At 35.8% G+C, this 18,555-nt stretch overlaps 1 protein-coding gene and 1 pseudogene across 1 annotated transcript; one reads left to right on the top strand and one right to left on the bottom strand.

The window, feature by feature from the left end:
- The first annotated feature begins 13,476 nt into the window (after positions 1 to 13,476).
- Positions 13,477 to 14,907, top strand: LOC145118668 (DNA polymerase zeta processivity subunit-like). The gene is made up of 5 exons (XM_079054363.1): positions 13,477 to 13,818; positions 13,936 to 13,979; positions 14,066 to 14,146; positions 14,229 to 14,341; positions 14,424 to 14,907. The coding sequence occupies exons 2-5, from the start codon at positions 13,949 to 13,951 to the stop codon at positions 14,787 to 14,789; spliced, it is 591 nt and encodes a 196-aa protein (XP_078910489.1). The 5' UTR covers positions 13,477 to 13,818; positions 13,936 to 13,948; the 3' UTR covers positions 14,790 to 14,907.
- A 299-nt stretch (positions 14,908 to 15,206) lies between these two features.
- LOC145121559 (beta-glucuronosyltransferase GlcAT14A-like) lies at positions 15,207 to 18,447 on the bottom strand (annotated as a pseudogene).
- Positions 18,448 to 18,555: the final 108 nt, after the last annotated feature.

The following is an 18,555-nucleotide window of genomic DNA, read 5'->3' on the forward strand; positions in this document are numbered from 1 at the left end:
CATCTTTTACATAATTAATATAAGAGTTTTATAAAATTTAATGTAAAGTTTATAAAAATAGAGTTTTATAAAATTTAATGTAAAGTTTATAAAAATGGAGTTTTATAAAAGATGAGTTATTATTTGATTATAACAATCTACTTTGATTTGAAGTTTAATTATAGCATTCAAGTTTGATTCTTTTAAATTTAATTAGAGCATTATACTTTGATTTGTTTTTAATATGGTATCATAATTAAATTTGATTATAGTTATAACGTTGTACTATACTATGTTGCTATTAACGTCAATTTATATCGTAGTGTATGAGTTTCGATCCTATTAGCGTCAAGTAATCTTGAGTAGGGTTTGAATGAGATTGCGAGAGGTTTCGTTTGTGATCTTTTTGAGTGTCCGGCTTCGCAACGCAAGGTCCATAGACCCCGTTAAGCCATGATTTAGTGTCCTACACAATCCCGATGATTGTGCAATAGTGTTTTATCGCTTTGGTTCATTGTTTAGCACTGTTAAGGAAAATCAAACACATGAACTTTCCAAATGATGTTTTCTCATTAAAATAGCGAATTGTACAGTGATTACATAACGTAAACCCTATCATACAAGGGTTAATGGAGTTGACCGGTTTGACTAGTTGACTTTGTTTGACTTTGACTTGACCGAAATTTGATGGTTGTCACAGTTTACGTCTAGCCAAGAGTCGGGTTAGACTCTAGAGTCACAAGTCGAGACCCACAATTGGAAATAAGTGTGGGGTGCGTCAAAAAGAGAGGATCGAGTCTGAAAGGGTCTTTAGAATACTGAATGAGAAGAGTCTTAACAAATTAAGACATTAGTTAAAATTCCAAAGTGAATGAAGACGTGGGAAGTTTTATTTTTCTGGGTGCTCAGTTTTCACGACGTGGTTATCATTTCACATCGTGAACCGGTATTGTGGATATATACAGTACACGTTGTTATGCGAAACCACGACGTGGCTATTCTACCCACGACATGATTTCCAATTTTTCAAAGAATTAAAATCTATTGATGCATTTTACTTTTTGGCTTGCCATGGTTCTTCTTGGGATCATTATGCAGACAATTATGGCTCGTTTTCTTTACCGTACAATGTGGCGTATGCTTTCCCACGTTATTAGTTACACCTTGGAGATTTACACCACTTTTATTGAAGATCAAAGTTTCAATTAGTTGCTTGTTGGCTCATTCACATATTTCGCGAGTTCAAGGTCCAAGTTCCGATTTAGAAGAAGTCCATATTCGAGATGTACATTTCATCCACACGATTGGAGTTCGATCTTGCCACTATCCCAGGGGAGTCTATTCCTTTTTCTCCCTTTTATTGCTTTTATTTAGTTTATGCATACAATGAGGGCATTGTATGTAATAAGTGTGGGGTAGGAAGTCGAAAAAGTAATTGCTTAGATTGCTAAAAGTAAATTGCTAGAATTTAGTAGAATTAAAAATTTGGATATATATTTGAAATAATAATCTAAATAAAAATTCTAGTAATAATGATAATCTAAAAACTTAAGTTGCGAGTGTTGTGTGGGATGATCCGATGAGGGCTCAAATGTTTAGTTGAGCCAATATACGTTATAGTGCATTTGTAGCCTCCTTTATTCTAGTGAAATCATGGGACAAAAACACAACCTCGCTTAGTTTGAGGGATGAAATATGTTTAGCAGTCTGTACTTGAAATGTATCCAGGAAAACTAATACCTTATCCAATAAAGGTTGAAGTTAAGCGCCCCTGCTTAAGCATGTAGGTTTTGAGTGGAAAAAGTGAGATATTTATAAAAAAAAAGAGAGAGAAATTACCAAAAAGTTAAAAAGTTGAAGAATTTTTGGAGCTATAGAAGTATCAAAGTTTGAAGATCAAAGATCAAAAATTCTAAAGAAAAAATCAAAAGTTGAAGATACCAAAAATCACACAAAAATGTGATGAATTCAAAGTACAAATTGAAGATCAAATGTCAAAGAAAGAAGAATTCAAGAGCTCCATTGTGGTATCTTAAAGTTGTAATTCTCTAGTTTATGTATGTTTGGGTGGCTTTACAAAAATACCTTGAGGTTAAAAAGATTTTCTGCGGATGGATTCGGAGGGATGCATAAAATGAGCATTGTTCAAAAGAAGTGGGCGAGTGTTTATGAGGATTGTGAGTATTTAGAATTGAGGGGGGTTACTTAGGAAACATTTTAGACACAAATGCACGCGTTGAGGTCTTGGCATAATGGCTGAGTTTGAGTTGGATCGTTCTATGTGATGTTGGTGATGAAGGTTTAATTTTAAAATAATTAGATTTGCTTGAGGGCAAGCAAAGCATAAGTGTGGGGTATTTTGATATTGTCATATTTATACATATTTTTAGGCAATATTTATTTACATTTTTATTGATATTTTGGTTATTTGCATGGAATTATGGTACTTATAAGGATAAATTGTTATTTGCAGCCAAAGTAGAGCATTTTCGAAGAAAGGGACCAGAATTGACAATACTTGGAACATTGGAGACTTGGAGTACAAAAGTTGAAGAAATTCACGGATTTAACCGGTGTCACGACGTGAACCATAAGCCCACGACGTGGCATGAATATTCCAGAGGATAAGTACGCGTGAAGCAAGAATCCTTGCCCGATACGGATAACTCTCAATTCACGACGTGAAGCTTCCTGTCACGACGTGAATCACGACTTTTGGGAAAAGTATATAAACTCTTGGCCATTACGATTTTAAAAACTTTTGGCTGATACAAGGCAGACCTAGAGACGATTTGGAGAAGAAAATAAGTTCTGGAAAAGGGTTTTATCACCTAAGGAGAGAAAAGTTCATCAATAGTTTATTTGTTTGGTACATTCATGATGACTTCTTTTATGTTTTGTTTTAGTTTGCTAGTTGCTATGAGCAGCTGAATCTAGCTACTCTTGTTTAGCTAGATGAAGCTTATAACTTATGGTTTAGCTTATTGATAATGGATTTGCTTAGTTGGTAATTTGCTTGTGTTTGATTATTATTACCTAGCATGTTAATATTTGTTTCTTTAGTTGCTTGAATTCATGTTCTGTGTAGCTTAGTGATTATTAAATTACATGAACTTGAAACCTAGTGATTTAGTGAACATTAAACTGCTAGAGCTAGGATCGACCAAAATCTTAGATAGTAATTGAAGTGAATAAATTTAGCTGTGCTAGAGAACATAAATTATGACCATAATTGTGTTTGCCTAATCTTACATAGTAAATTCATAATCTGCAACTTATTCTGTGTTTGATTGTGTGTGACCGTACATAGTTTTACATGAATTAGTTGAATATTAGTAAATTTAGACTTAAAGTACTAATACAATAACAACCAACTTGATAATCCATAATTGTTAGCTAACCATAAAGAAGAAGTGGATTCGAACTTAACAAGAGTGTTTTTAATTATTGATTGAATTTGAGTTAAGTTCATCTGATCTTGCAAAATCAGATAAAAACCCATCCTTTGTTAGTAATTAGGTTAATTTAGTAGTAGATAAATTAATAAGTCAAAACCGTTCCCTGTGATCGACACCCGACTTACCCAACTATTCTATAATTTTGACTAGGTACACTGCCTAGGTGCAATTTAGTTAGTAAGGTAGTTAAGTTATAAATATTAAAATTAGGTGTAGCTAATTGCACACATCAGATTTCACTGGAGAACTATTGCTCTAACCCTGACCAAATATCCTCTAAATAATACTCCTGCACCGATCCCGACAAAGATCCGGAATGATAACGGTACATGCGGAACCCACTTCGCAAGATACATCCCTCTGTAGGTTCATCAAGGAACTTTCGGCATGCAAAATGGCATATAACAATCCTTGATAACCCAGACAATAGCAGAGAACCGACCCGAGATCTGACTTATCCAAACTCACTCACAATTCCAAAGCGATGCAGATTCTCGACATCCACCTAGTAGCAGTAGAAGATGACATACCCGCCACATCTGAAGGGATTTTGATCACCTTCTCTAGAGATACTCAACCCTCCTGAGATCATGGTGCAAAACCCCCCTTCCGATCTTGATGAAAGGAACTGACAATAAGACCCTCCTTCCTGAAGGACTCTAAGGATTCACAGGCTTTGAGCTTCAGATGAGCCCCTAACTGCCCAGGAGAAAAATCTGTACTATGTACCGAGAGAACACTGAACACCCTGAACCAGCTGAAGGGAGACGATTTTACACTAACCACTAGTAATTCATGGTATGCAATTGGCATATGACGATATTTGATGATTTAGCCCAACAGGATCAAAGAAATAAACCAAGGATACACTTACTCATCCTGCTACAGTATCCCAAACCACAACACAATTCCCACAACAATGTGCAGATAAAACTGAAAGAAGGCAAGGTTACATACCCGCAACATCGCCTGCTGGAGTTCTGACTTCTCCTGTCTGACACTGCAGGGCCTGACTCCTTCTGCTGACATGACCAACCCCGCTACACTTGTAGCAGCCTAAACCCCTGGAATGTCAAACTCCCTTGTGTACTTTCCCGCACATGTTGCACCGACTCCGGCCCTGCTGGCCTTCCACCCGATGATGAGAAGTCTTGGGTATCTACCCGGGAACCTCTACTATATGCACCTGGCACGACCCTTTCTTCTCAAAGTGCTCTAAATCGATATCGCATCCTCAGACTTTGGAAGTCATATCCTCCAGGGTCTGACACCCTGTCACGCTTACTAGCTCACTTGCCAATGGTTGAGCTGCAACAGTTGGAACTTACTCTGCCCCCAAACCGGGTCACCAACTCCTCCCCGAAGCTTCTCAGATTCTCCAAGACTCTAACCGATTCGAGTATGGATCCTGTGCTTTCAGTAGTACGGTCCGAATACTAACTTCCACACATATCCATACTTTCCTCGGCAGTCCTCCCGAATCCTCCAAGTCACTTCCTCAAACTAATACATCCAACTCTCACTAAACCTCACTACTAACCCACTGAAACATATCCTAGGCTTTCCTAGGTTCCTGAACCCACCCAGTCCTCAGCTGCTGAAAGATTCCCAGTAATGTCAACTAGCTACCTCATGAATATAGCCACATGCAACAGAGATCATATAATCCTTCAAGTAAAAGACCCATCCCTAGAACGGTTGGACTCAAACAAGAGTTGCGCAATAGGGTCAAGTCCATCACTCTGAGATTGTCCGGCCTGTGTCGCATGTGACTTAGAATATTCACTTAGTAGCTAACTCACGTCACTAAGAGTCCCAAAAAGCACAAAGCAAACAACATTCAGACAATGGAAAATCTAACCATCATACTCCAATCAACCATTCTATCCTCTAATCAGGAATCTATACTAGCATGTAATTTGAAGGCTCATACAATCAGGCATAACCTAAACAGGCTATCCTATCACTGACTGATCAGTATTAGCATGCAGATCTACAAGCACATACAGTAGGAATATAAGGCATCCTTCCTAGATCCTTAGCCCTAATCTAGCATTCAGTTCTCATAAACATATCATATCATAACATAACATGTACGGGTATCTTGGGGAAAACTTACTTGAGCTCGACTGATTGCACGCATCACACACCTTGTTCTTTTTAAAGTTCTTGTCTCTTTTCAAATTCTTTTCAAAGTTCTTTTTATAAAAAATGACTTTTGTTTTGAAAATTTTCATACCAAGTCCTCAGTTTGAGTCCAGACACAACCGAGAATGTGTCCGAATCCCTCAAACCAAGGCTCTGATACCAACTTGTAACATCCCAAAATTTAAGACCAAAAATTTCATTTTTAATTAAATTATTATAAAACCAACATTATAAAAACATCCATAATAACATCACATGTCAAGACCAAAGTGTCAATAATCAAAACATGTTATCATAAAATAATATTAGAGTGTAATCCCAAATATCTCATGTGCGGAAAATCATAGTGTGATGCGCTGCGATCGAGCCGACTCCTTTCCTTTGAAAACGAAGTACCTGAAACCAAAACTGAAAACCGTAAGCACGAAGCTTAGTGAGTTCCCCCGTCATACCACCTACCATACAATAACATTCTGCCAGACATATCTGGGTGCCCGACCTACCCCTTCGGTCTCTTTCAACTGGTAACTGCCTAGCATATCTGGGTGCTGGCCTACCCCTTCGGTATCTTTCAACCGGTAACTGCCTAGCATATCTGGGTGTTGGCCTACCCCTTCGGTATCTTTCAACCGGTATCCGGGGACTGTTTCACCCCTACCACTACCATATAATAACATAGCATAACATACATAAATATACTGTCAGGCATATCTGGGTGCCCGACCTACCCCTTCGGTATCTTTCAACCGGTAACCGAGGACTATTTCACCCCTACCACTACCACATAATAACATAATATACTAACACATAAACATAGAAGATAGTGGCATACCAGGCAATTATCACAAATACAATCATCTAACAAACATCTCCTACTAGTGGGCCGGCATTGTGGCCTTAGACCCACTTCTACTGGAAGGTAACTCACCTCGCACTGCTGAAGTCCCGCAGAAGAAAACCCAGACTGTTGTTTGATAGATTCCCGAACTGTCAACATCGAAACAATACCCAATGAATAATTGGGTTCCAATACATATCCATAGGTCCATGCTTGGGGTAAAAGACTACTTTACCCCCATCTTAGCTTGATTCAAACTCAAGGCCCAATCCAAAGGCCCAAAAGTCAAACTTATAAATCAAAGCCCAACACATGGCCCAATTTTCTAAATTGGGCCCAAACCTTTACATGGTCTTATTCTAAGGCCCAACCCTTTAGTCCAGTCCAAACATTTGGCATTTCTAATGGCCCAATATCTCATAATCATAAAGACCCAATTATGGCCATCTATGGCCCAATTTTCCAAATTGGGCCTAAACCCCTTACATGGGCCTTACCCTAAAGCACATCAAATTATTCTAGTCCATATGCTTGTTCTTGGATGGCCCATTATTAGCCCAATCACCAAAGCCCAATAGAAAGGCCCAACTTAAGGCCCAAGTAAGATTAGGGTTTCACATAAAATGACAATTAGGGTTAAGTGTTTCTCACTTAAGCCACTAAGGACTTAATCCATTAAGTCCATCAATCTATTGGGTCAATCATGTAGTGTGGTCGAGTCTAATTCACAATTACATTCCAATGGCCCAAAATGCTGGTCCCGATAAGTCCAACCCAATAATTCCAAAATTAGGGTTTTCTAAACCCTAATTAGGGTTTTCAATCCAATCACAACCCAATAGGCCCAAAACTAAGTATTTGGATCAATTAGGGTTTCATTAGGTCCACTAGGGTTTCATTAGGCGGGTACCACCCAATACCACCTCGGGTAGTGGTGGTCAACGGCGGCTCACAGCGTCGGCCACCACCTCACGGTGGTGGTTATGGGTTTCCTTTATTATACTATTCACTAATTATAATTTACAATGTTTTAACCCAAAAATAGACACACACACTAATAGATAAACACACACACAACCACCCTTGTGGTGGCCGATGGTGGTAGATGGTGGCAGCCACCACCTCACGGTGGTGGCGGTGGGTTTTCTGGCCATACATTGCATAAACGAATCCAAAAACACACTCATTCAAGGGTATACTCACACAGCCACCACCTCACGCTGGCTTGTGGTGGCAGAAAGCGATTTCAGGGCAACAACCACCATGGCCGGCTGCCATAGTGGGTTTTTTCTCTCGATCTTTGGCCAAGCAATCACGCACACACAACAACAAAATCAACTACATCACATGCTAAATTCGCACAAACCACCCAACTGGTGACGTGCAACGGTCGGAGGTCGGCAACGGAAAGGAACAGCCGTTGGGGCAGCGGTGGTGACGCAGCAACACGATTGGCAGTACCAGTAGCGGCTACAATTGGCGTTATCAGCGACGGATGGAGTTGGAAGGTGGCACTGACGTAGCAACGACAGAATGCAGCGGAGGGAAGAAAGCCATTTGCGGCACTGCAACAGTGGAACGGTGGGCGTCTTCAACCGATGGTGGCGGCTCCTCACAGTTCGCTTACGTCTCTGAAAACCACGTCACGATGGCGCTCATCGGCGAGGCAGCAGGCGACGGCCTTGCCGTCGCGGCAAAGGAAGATACGACAGCAGTGCTTGTGACCTTGACAGTGGAGAGGGGTGGCGGCGCCGGAGGTGGTTGAAGGGAGAGTGGCGGCCGGTGGTGATAATTAGGGTTAGGGTTTGAGGCAATGGAACATTTATATACCCGTGTCCCAACAAACTTCATTCCATAATGGCAGGAATGGTCCCTCTCCATCAAAATCTTTTCGAAACAGCTCCCATATTTACCCATTACACCCCTGCTCCTGTAATTCCTTTCATTTTAAGTCCAACAGTTACCAAACAGCCCCTAAGTCTCCAAAATCTCTTCAAATTAAGTCCCAATAATTTACCAAGTAGTCCTTGCCTTCATAAATATTTACGAAACCAATCCGAAACTTACACTTTTGACACCCGACTTCTAAAATCGTGACTGTTAGCTCCTCGATAACACGCCTTGCTATACAATTATTGATTTTAGGGCTACTATTCGTTCATTAATTTGTTTATTTATTTATTAAATAAATAGGGTGTTACACAAATCTTTTGTTGTGTATGCGGATTTGCAATCATGGTGTTTGCATTATGTGGATAAGGATTTTTTGGGGATGGTGGTTGTGTGAGAGGCAAGTGAAACTCGGGGGGTTGAATGGAGTCCCGGAGAAGCTTTCAGATGTTTGTTATTCATGGTGAGTGCTTTCGAGTTTGATTATGATTGATAGAGTTGATTGGTTGATGTTTTTGATTGGTTGATGTTTTTGGAGTGTCAGGATTTTGAGAATGGTGGATTTCAGATAGGTCGGATGATGCGGTTGATTTTTTCATACATATTTTGGTGTTGCGGGGCTTTCGCTTCTTGAGTACCCGGGATTGAAGGCAATTGATCAGACTTATGCATTGTCGGTTGATGTTATAAATATGATTTTTCTTGAGTGATATATTATTTTTTGTAATACTTTGCTTTTGATAGATGATATTTCTATTATTAATGCTAGTAACAAGAATTATGGGTCAGTTTGGTTGTATGTAACTGTCACACCCCGAAACCGATGGCGGAAACGTTCCGGGGCGGAGGACGTCATGTGTAGCATCACAACCAATGAATAATAGCAATCATAGCAACACAACCAGTACAGTGCATACTAAAATAAAAATGTTTACATCAGTTCTGAAACTTGTTTGAATTACATCATATAACTTGTATGAATATAAACATTAAACTCTTATTGCTTCAACTCTTCAAAAACCCAGCAGGTACCTGTCTACTGATTTCCTGAGAATACAAGCGGTTTAAAAGAGTATCAGCATAAAGCTGGTGAGTTCATAAGTGGTGGTTTGTAGTGAAAATCGTTGATGAGTTCGGAAAATATTTGTATAGTTTCAAGAAAATCCGATATTTTCCTTAGCGAAAATGTAGTGTTATCAGTTCTGTAATAAACCATGAATATCTGTATGTTTCCAAGTAAATCCGATATTTTCTTTAGTGAAAATGGTAGCGTTATCGATTTCGTATAAAACCATGAATGTTCGTTACTGAAAACTGTAGTGATATGAGAGAATACTACCTCATGTGACTAGCTAAAACTAATCATGAAGTGTAAGTATTTTATATGTGAAACCATTGCATAATCGGTTCTGTTTGAAAAACCCTGGCCTTAGCCAGATTACGTAGTGTGTATCAGTTCTATTTAGTAAAAATAGAACTGTTGAAGAGTGTTAAGTTGTAAACTAAAGGTGATTTATACATATTGTGAGTCGTATAACCATGCTTGATATGACTAGAGACCTTTCCAACGTTCTTCAGGCGTCGAGTTAAATGACATTTGTACATCTCAGGCGTGCCCACCTAACTGTAGCTAGCAGTCCAGATGTGGGATTGTCAGTCCCGAATAGATCTATTCACAAATCTCACGCTCTCCCTCCAGGAGACTCTGGTTATACAGTGGTAGGATTTATCCATGTACACCTAAGGGTACAGTAGTGAAGTAGCGCCTCACAGTATCGTACAATCTAGTTTACATGTAGTGTAGTAGCGTTCTACCGTAGTGAAAATCCGTATGTATACCGTATATAATGATAATTACAGTTATGAAAAACCATGATAAAGTGGTGGTGTAACTGTAAACTATTTCTGTCTTCGTGCATATGTTTAATAGTGAAAGTTTCTGTACTCGTGATGTTTAGAAAATCCCAAACTATATCGATTATAGTTTTCATGTATAGTGAATAGCGTGTCCGGAAAACTATGTAAATTTTTGTGAAAACGTCCCTTATGCTCAACACAGTACAAAAGGGTTAAAGTATGAGATTTGCATAAGTTTTGAAAACATTTATGTTTAGCTTGTATCCCCCCCTGAAAACATTAAAAATACTGAAAATGTAGGGGTATGAACTCACAGTTGTTGCGTGAAATCGTTGACTGAAAATGAAGATCCTCGAGTTGTTGAACGGCACTTAACGAAATCCTATTATCAAATATATATATATATATATATATATATATATATATATATATATATATATATATATATATATATATATATATATATATATCTAAATTAGCGATTTCGTTAGATAACGTGTTAGAGGTACATTTGAATTCGGTTGAGGAATGTTACCGGGACTTGATCGAATCGAAGAAGGTGAGTTTTCAGTCAAAAACACCACTTAAAAGGTGTTTACGGTCGAAGAGGAGTTTACGGTTCTTGAAGGCTTGGACCGTAAACTCAAGAACAGAGTTTACGGTTTCAGAAGGCTTGGACCGTAAACTCAAGAACAGAGTTTACGGTTTCTGAAGGTTGGACCGTAAACTCAAGAACAGGGTTTACGGTTCTTGAAGGTTGGACCGTAAACTCAAGAACAGGGTTTACGGTTCTTGAAGGTGGACCGTAAACTCAAGAAAAATGGTTCTGCTTGCTGATTTCGAAGAGATAATCGTTTCCAGGCGTTCCCAAGTGACTCTAAACGTGGTTTATCGATGTTTTCCGAAGCTTGAAGGCGTTTTGAGTGTTTACGGTTAAGATTCTTAGAGAGAGAAGGAGAGAGTTTTTGGCCAGAAATGTTCTAATGAAGGTGGAGACATCGTATTTATAGGGGTGTTGTGGGGGGTCCACTCTTCACTGACCGTAAACAGGTTTACGGTCGTAAACGAGTTTACGACCGTAAACACGTTTATGGTCGTAATCTCATTTAGACCGCAAATGCTTGATTTTTCGAGATATTCGGGTTTCCGCGCGATTTTTGGTTTCAACTCGTAAATAGTTTAATTAAATATAACTAGATTATTTTCTAAACCAAAAAGTTTGACGGAAAAGTTAACAAATTCGAAATTTTATTAACGAAACTCGCGTAACGGAAACGGACAAAGTTTCGGGTTGTCACAGTAACTGAATTAATTTATTCATTATCATGTTTGGTTACGTTGGTGGAATGGAAAAAATCGGAAGGAAACTAATTAACAATGCTAAAAGTAGTCCTTTGTAACACTAAATGCATATAAATTTACATTTATTCGCATGATTTAGTTAAAATCTATTGTAATAAATAGATATTAATTAAATATACTAACTACAATTATCACAAATTACATAAAGATTGAAGTTTATATAATAATACACTTTATAAAATCCAATTCATAGAAAATACATTAGTGCCTTCTCAAGATGAACAAAAAGAATAATCGTTCACTTCAAATCATGATATCCACAACTTAAGAGATGCAAACTTATTAACATTTTCACATATATAAAACTAAGAATCATCAATGAAAGGTGTCTTTTTGCTTATCTAAGTTTGTCTTCATCATCAACCTTAAAAGAAGATTACCATCGATTTGTCAAATAGGTCAAATAGTGAAAGCATAAAGCGTATGTACAATCTTGTTACAATCATGAAGAGTTGAGGAATCAACTTTTTTTCATTTGGGCATGAAGCTTTTTTACGAATTTCCTCTTTATCTCTCAGTTGAATCTTTAAGTTGTTAGTAAAAAGATCCAAATTGTTCCTTCTTTTTCTCTTCCAGTGTATACGATTATATTATATGTGCAACATTTTTGGAAAGTTGTGTGATTTTCTAATATATAATGTTTTCTGAGATTTTTACAATTTACTCTTATAAATGAAAATCTTTTTTCCACATGTCACATGTCATTGATTTGGTCATATGTCATTTTGTGGGTATTTTCAATTAATTTTTTTTCACATGACATTTTGTGGTTTATTCCATTTTATTAAATTCCACATAATATTTAAATGTAACAATTACAATAAATGTAATAATAAATGCATATCAATTTCAATAATTGACTTTCCTTCTAATTTCAACACTTCTAAATTAAAACTTCAAAACTTTTTTTTTATTTATCTAAATTATTTGTTTAAATTTAAAAGAGAAAAAAACACTTTAATTTTAATAATTTAATATTTTGCTAATCTTTCTTATAATTTCAAACTTTTTTAAATGTTTAGAATTTTCATATATATATTTTATTTAAATGAACCCATGTAATATATAAGTCTTATACCTAGTTGTTTTTTTTATATATAATAACTATCTTTTAAAAAAAGATTGTGAATGGCTCAATATTAGTAATTAATCGATATGGGCTAGAAATTTATTGGTGGGCTCATTCTAAAAAAGATTAGGGGAGCAAAGCACCCGACACCTCTGTTCATACAGAAAAAAACAGTATTTATACACGAAAAAAGTTAACCTAAACATTGTATAAATCTGTATATTAGAAGTATAAACATATATTTTTATATCTTTTAGAAATATAAATACTTTTATTTTTATCTTTTTAAAAGTATAATATGTATTTTATGTTTTTAGAAAGTATAAATACTTATTTTTATGTTTTTAAAAAATATAAATCCTTTATTTTTGCATTTTCTAGAAGTATCATATTATTATTATTATTATTTTAAAACGGCATGTTAGTATATGTATATGATAAAATTTAAGACCTCATTGTTAGACACCTTGTTAGTCAAGTAGGATAATTCAATTTGTTCGTATTTTTATGTTTTTAGAAGTAGGATAATTCAATTTATTCGTATTTTTATGTTTTTAGAAGGATAAATACATATTTTTAGTATCAAAAAGTGTTATCTTTTTTAAGCAACAACACTGACAATAGAAATGTTATTTTTTTGACGTTCTGGAACAGAACTCTAGAATGACCGTATAATCTAAATATATGTGTATCAGATTCCGGATTGAATCTTCCACCCATCACCATCTATTCCGGCGTAGCTTTAAGTATTCCGGAATACTATATTCGGGATTTAATGGTCTTCTTTTTTTTTTTTTTTTTTCATTTTATATAAAACGGCTCGTTTATTTTGGTAAGATTTTTACTCAATTTTCCTTTTTAATTTCTACCTACCACTAATTATCAATTTTCCTTTTTACTCAAATACCCTCATTTTACCTCTCCTCCAGTCCTCCTCTACGCCTCCATCTCCAATTCTCCATCGACTCCCTCTTCTCCAACGAAACTCCCATCTCTACAACGCCTCTTCCTCCTCTGCGGTTTTACCGCCGGCTACAATTATTCTCTCAATCGATCATCAGGCTTTCCATCTTCGATCAGCAATCGAGCCCAAAGCGCCAACATCGATCTTCCAATTGATCTGCCAACATCGAGCTTTAGGATCTCCATCGATCTTCAGGCTCTAACCCTTGCAATTATCGATCTTCCAATTGTTGGCGTTATTATTAGTTTTACAGGTACGATTCTATTACAGTTTAGTATCCTTGCACACCAACTGTCTGAATAATGCATTGTGGATGCGAAACCTAGCAAATGCCAATAAACCCACCAATCATTTCTTACATACTTTGAAGGGAAAAAGACAAAATGGATTGCAAGGAAAATGGATCTCCTCAAAGTAAGTCACAAGGATTTCAACTCTTTCTGGATAACCATCTAATAAATAAGCATCTGACACCTCGCTTTTTTTAATCTAAATTCCAGGGGAGACTTCACGTGTAGTAGTTGAATTTCTCGAAGTTGCCATTACATCCATCATCTTCCTCAAAGGAATTTACCCACCCGGTTTGCAATCTTTTCAAAATCCTCCATTTTCGACTCTTTTTTTTTTTTTTTTTTTTGAAAATTCATGTATGATACGAAACAGGTGCTTTTGAAAGGCGGAGATATATGAATCTATTGGTTCACAGGGCTCGACACCCTGTGCTTAATCGCTATATCCACGACTCCATCAATGCACTCGAGCCTTACATCCAACAGGTGCTTCTCTTTCTCCTTTCACATTTTCATCTTCTAAATTCTAATTCTTCATGTTAATAGAGTTGATCCTGTCTCATCTCAGGGGCTGGTTGAGAGAGTTGCAGTTATTTTCTTCAAGGATGATAAAATTCCAGTCGAGAGATTTATGTTCAAGATTAATATGAACCAGTCTTGCTATGATGGGGAAATGATGGAAATCGACCTAAGATCATTCTTGATGAAGCTCTCTTTATCTTTATCAGAACCTTTTTCAAACAAAAATTCTAAAACTTGTGATTGGAGGTGGGAAATTACAGCTTACTTTTGCTCTCTTCCTGAAGTTGGAGTCTGGATTTCAAGCAACACACAGCAGTGGAAACAATCTCCTGTAATAACGCCCATTAAGTCCATGAATATTCAGCCATTGTCTGTGCAGCTATATTTGGAACATCCTTCACCCGAGCCTTAAAATTGTTGATTTGTCAAGCAAAATCCAGGTGGACTTTTTTTTTTTTTTTTTTTTTTTCATGTTCTTAACCCCTCCCATTTTATATTACAACATTATACATCCATAATTTTTGGACAAACACTTATATGTACATAACACAATACCTAATCATAATCATATTGGCGTAAAATGTGTTGTATAGTGGACAAACATCGCCACTTCATTAAAAAAATTTGCGATTATCTAACTGCCATTAACGACTAAAATGAGCCAAACTTTCATGTAGAAATTCAACAAATAGAAAACCAACGTTAACCCTTAACAACATTCACAGAAAAAAAAAAAACAGGTAACTCAATTGACCCAAATACCAATATACAACAAAATTTCCAACTGTAAATCTATTAAAAAAAAAAAACAACAGACGAAAGTACATCATCATTCAAAAATACACTGATGGGAATAAAAAGTGTCATTAGACATTAGACAGCAACTCAACAACACGTTCCTCTAACCTTTTGGCACCCAAACCCGGCTTCAAAACATCAGCATCACCCCAAATCCCACAAGCCTCATCACCCGACTCACCCAAACACCACCCACCAGGAACCGGTTTCCCCTGACCACGGTTCAGAAGTTGTTGGTCAATCCGGTCAAGAACCGAATCATCTTGGAGAAAAGGAGATCCAAAAGCTGACCCACTATTCATTAGATCATTGAAGTCGTTTGAGTTGAGTACTCGGGGTTCGTGTTTGGTTTCGTATGCAGAATATTGGAGATTGTGGTTTACAATGGTTTTGTTTTGATGTGGAGAGTTGCATAAAATGGTTGGAAAGTATACAGATTGAGATGAAAGACTGTTGGATAGATACATGAGAAGGGTTCTTGGTAAGTTTTCTGTTCCCAAAATGCAAAACTCTACAAACTTACGGCTCAGTATGGAAGACGGGGTACCTGTGTATAAAACTAAAATGCGAGGGACTAAATATAACATTCTAATAAGAAGAAAAATTGAAACTATGGTGTTGTAATCGGGTAGGTTTTTGAAGTACAATGCCTTAATAAAAAAATAAAAAATTAAAAGTACAATGGTGTGATAGACAGAAATAGAAGTAGGATGTTACAATACACAGATAAATGAGAGTATGTTTCTAGTTCATGATTTCTTTTCATAGGGTTAAATGCAAGATATAGCAACATACTTTCATTGATTTGTTTATTACATCACCTTACTTTAATTTCTTCCTATTACAACATTGTCACTCGAAAAATCTAACAAGTTTTAGTAATGTCATCCATTTGAAAAGCAATTCCCCCTTCTATTATTGTGTAAAATTTTAAACTATAATGTCCAATAAGAATGATTTCTTTTCATAGGGTTAAATGCAAGATATAGCAACATACTTTCATTGATTTGTTTATTACATCACCTTACTTTAATTTCTTCCTATTACAACATTGTCACTCGAAAAATCTAACAAGTTTTAGTAATGTCATCCATTTGAAAAGCAATTCCCCCTTCTATTATTGTGTAAAATTTTAAACTATAATGTCCAATAAGAAAAATATTGAAAGTGCAATGCTATATAAATGGGTAGAACTCTCAAAAGTATTATGCCTTAGTAAGAAGAAAAAAAATGAAAGTACAATGTTGCAATAGAAAAGGAATGGAAGTAAAACGCTATGATATACATAAATGGAAGTTGCCATTAGTTGCATTAAGCGGATATATTTCATGAATTTTTTATAAGGTTCAATGCTTAAAATAGTATTGTCATCCTAATATAGTAATATTACATCATTGTCCTTTGAGAAATCTACCCAATTTTGGCATTGTCATCCATATATATAAAAAACAATGTTCACTTCTATTATTAGGTAACTTTTTAAAGTAAAATCCCCTAATAACAAAATGGGAAACGACCTAAAAGGCTATTATAGCTCTCAATTTATACACATTTAGTCCTTATTGTTTTTTTCTTGTAAAATAAGCCCTTCAACTTTTTATTTTGTACACATTCAGTCTTTATGACCGGCTACTCCATTTTAAGTTCTTTGTTTGTACACATTTACTCCTTAAGGTTTTTTTGTTGCAAAATAAGTCATTGTTGTTTTTGTACACATTCAATCCTTATAACCGGTTTTCTTTATTTTGCTCATGTGTATAAAAACAATGACTTATTTTGCCAAATATATATATATATATATATATATATATATATATATATATATATATTAATGACTATATGTGTACAAACTGAGAACTTAACTTGAAGTAGTCGGTCATAAGGACTCTGAATGTGTACAAAAACAATCAGGACTAAACATGTACAAATTACAAAATGAGAATTATATTACCTTTTCAGGTCGTTTTCCCATATAAAAAACCATTGAAAATACAATATAGACATTTCAAAGTATATTGACTTTATAATAGAAATTACTAATAATAGAATGAAATGGAAATAGGATGCTATAACAAACAAATCAATGAAAGTACATTGTTATTTATTGATAACATACATGTGAACAATTGGTAAGCATCTGGTAATGGCCTTCTTTGAGTGCCATAAAAGATCTCACTTTGCTCATCAAGAAAAAGACCCGGGTCAACCCCACAGGTTTTAAAATTCGTGACCTGTTCATGTTAACAACGAAAAGAAGAAAAATACTTATTATTCAACTCCATAATTGCTATTCAAATATGTGTAAATATTAGGTAAAAAGTAACATATTCATACTCTTTCCATCCGATGTCTTGTGTGATTCACAAAGTTGAGATCTTTAGGCAAATATGACAGAATGTGAAGAAGATCTAAAAGTTTTTATGTCAAGAATAATCATATAACTTTTAAAGGTGATTTATGCACAAGATAAGATGATATTCGGATAGTTTGTAATAATAACTTTTGATGGTGTTGATTATTTCGCAAATTCTAGTTACTTTAGGCTGTGTTTGGCGCGTCACAGCTAGCTGATAAGCTAGCTTATTTTTCGAGCTTTTTTATGTTGTTGTGCTTGGTAAACCAAAAAGTAGCTTTTAAGCTAGCTTATAAGCTAGCTTTTTGAAAAGCTACTTAGACTAGCTTTTTAGGAGCTTTTTTAAAGTTTTCCAAATACACCCCTTAATTAATTATAGAAACACATACTCCTACATGTCATTTTATGTAATTTTATATATTTCAGCTAGCTTTTCAGCTAGTTTTACCAAACGTTATTTTTTATCAGCTAGCTTTTCAGCTATCAGCTAGCTTTTTATTTAACAGCTATCTTTTCATCTATCAGCTAGCTTTTCAGCTAACAGCTAGCTTTTCAGCTAGTACGCCAAACATAGCCTTAGTAATCAACAGATAAAATACGGGTATATAAGTAATTTTACTCTACTTTCTGTCAGTTCCCTATTTTTGAATATAAGCATATTCAAAAGTAGTTTAGCAAAAAAACAAGATATATTCTAAAAAACGAAATTGAAATCAATTCAAGATCGATACTCCCATGAATCTAGTAAGGTTGCATAATTCGCAACCTTCTCATCTGTTAGTTTCTTCTTGTCACTTGTAACAATTCTCAATATAGTCTTGCCTCGCAAGAAATTCTTCATAACATAACTCCAATAGACATAGTTCTTGCCATCGAGTTGGATACTAATGAACCGAAGAGAATCATATCTCGGAGCCATTTCCAATATCAGTCAAACGAGAATAACCAAAACAACAGTAAATATGAATATCAGAAGCAATAATCAAGATCTCGAAATCAGAAAAGCCAATAGACGAAACAAAACCCT

This window comes from Lactuca virosa, chromosome 6, assembly GCF_052849685.1.
Source record: "Lactuca virosa cultivar CGN04683 chromosome 6, Lactuca_virosa_CGN04683_v6, whole genome shotgun sequence".
Lineage (NCBI taxonomy): Eukaryota > Viridiplantae > Streptophyta > Magnoliopsida > Asterales > Asteraceae > Lactuca > Lactuca virosa.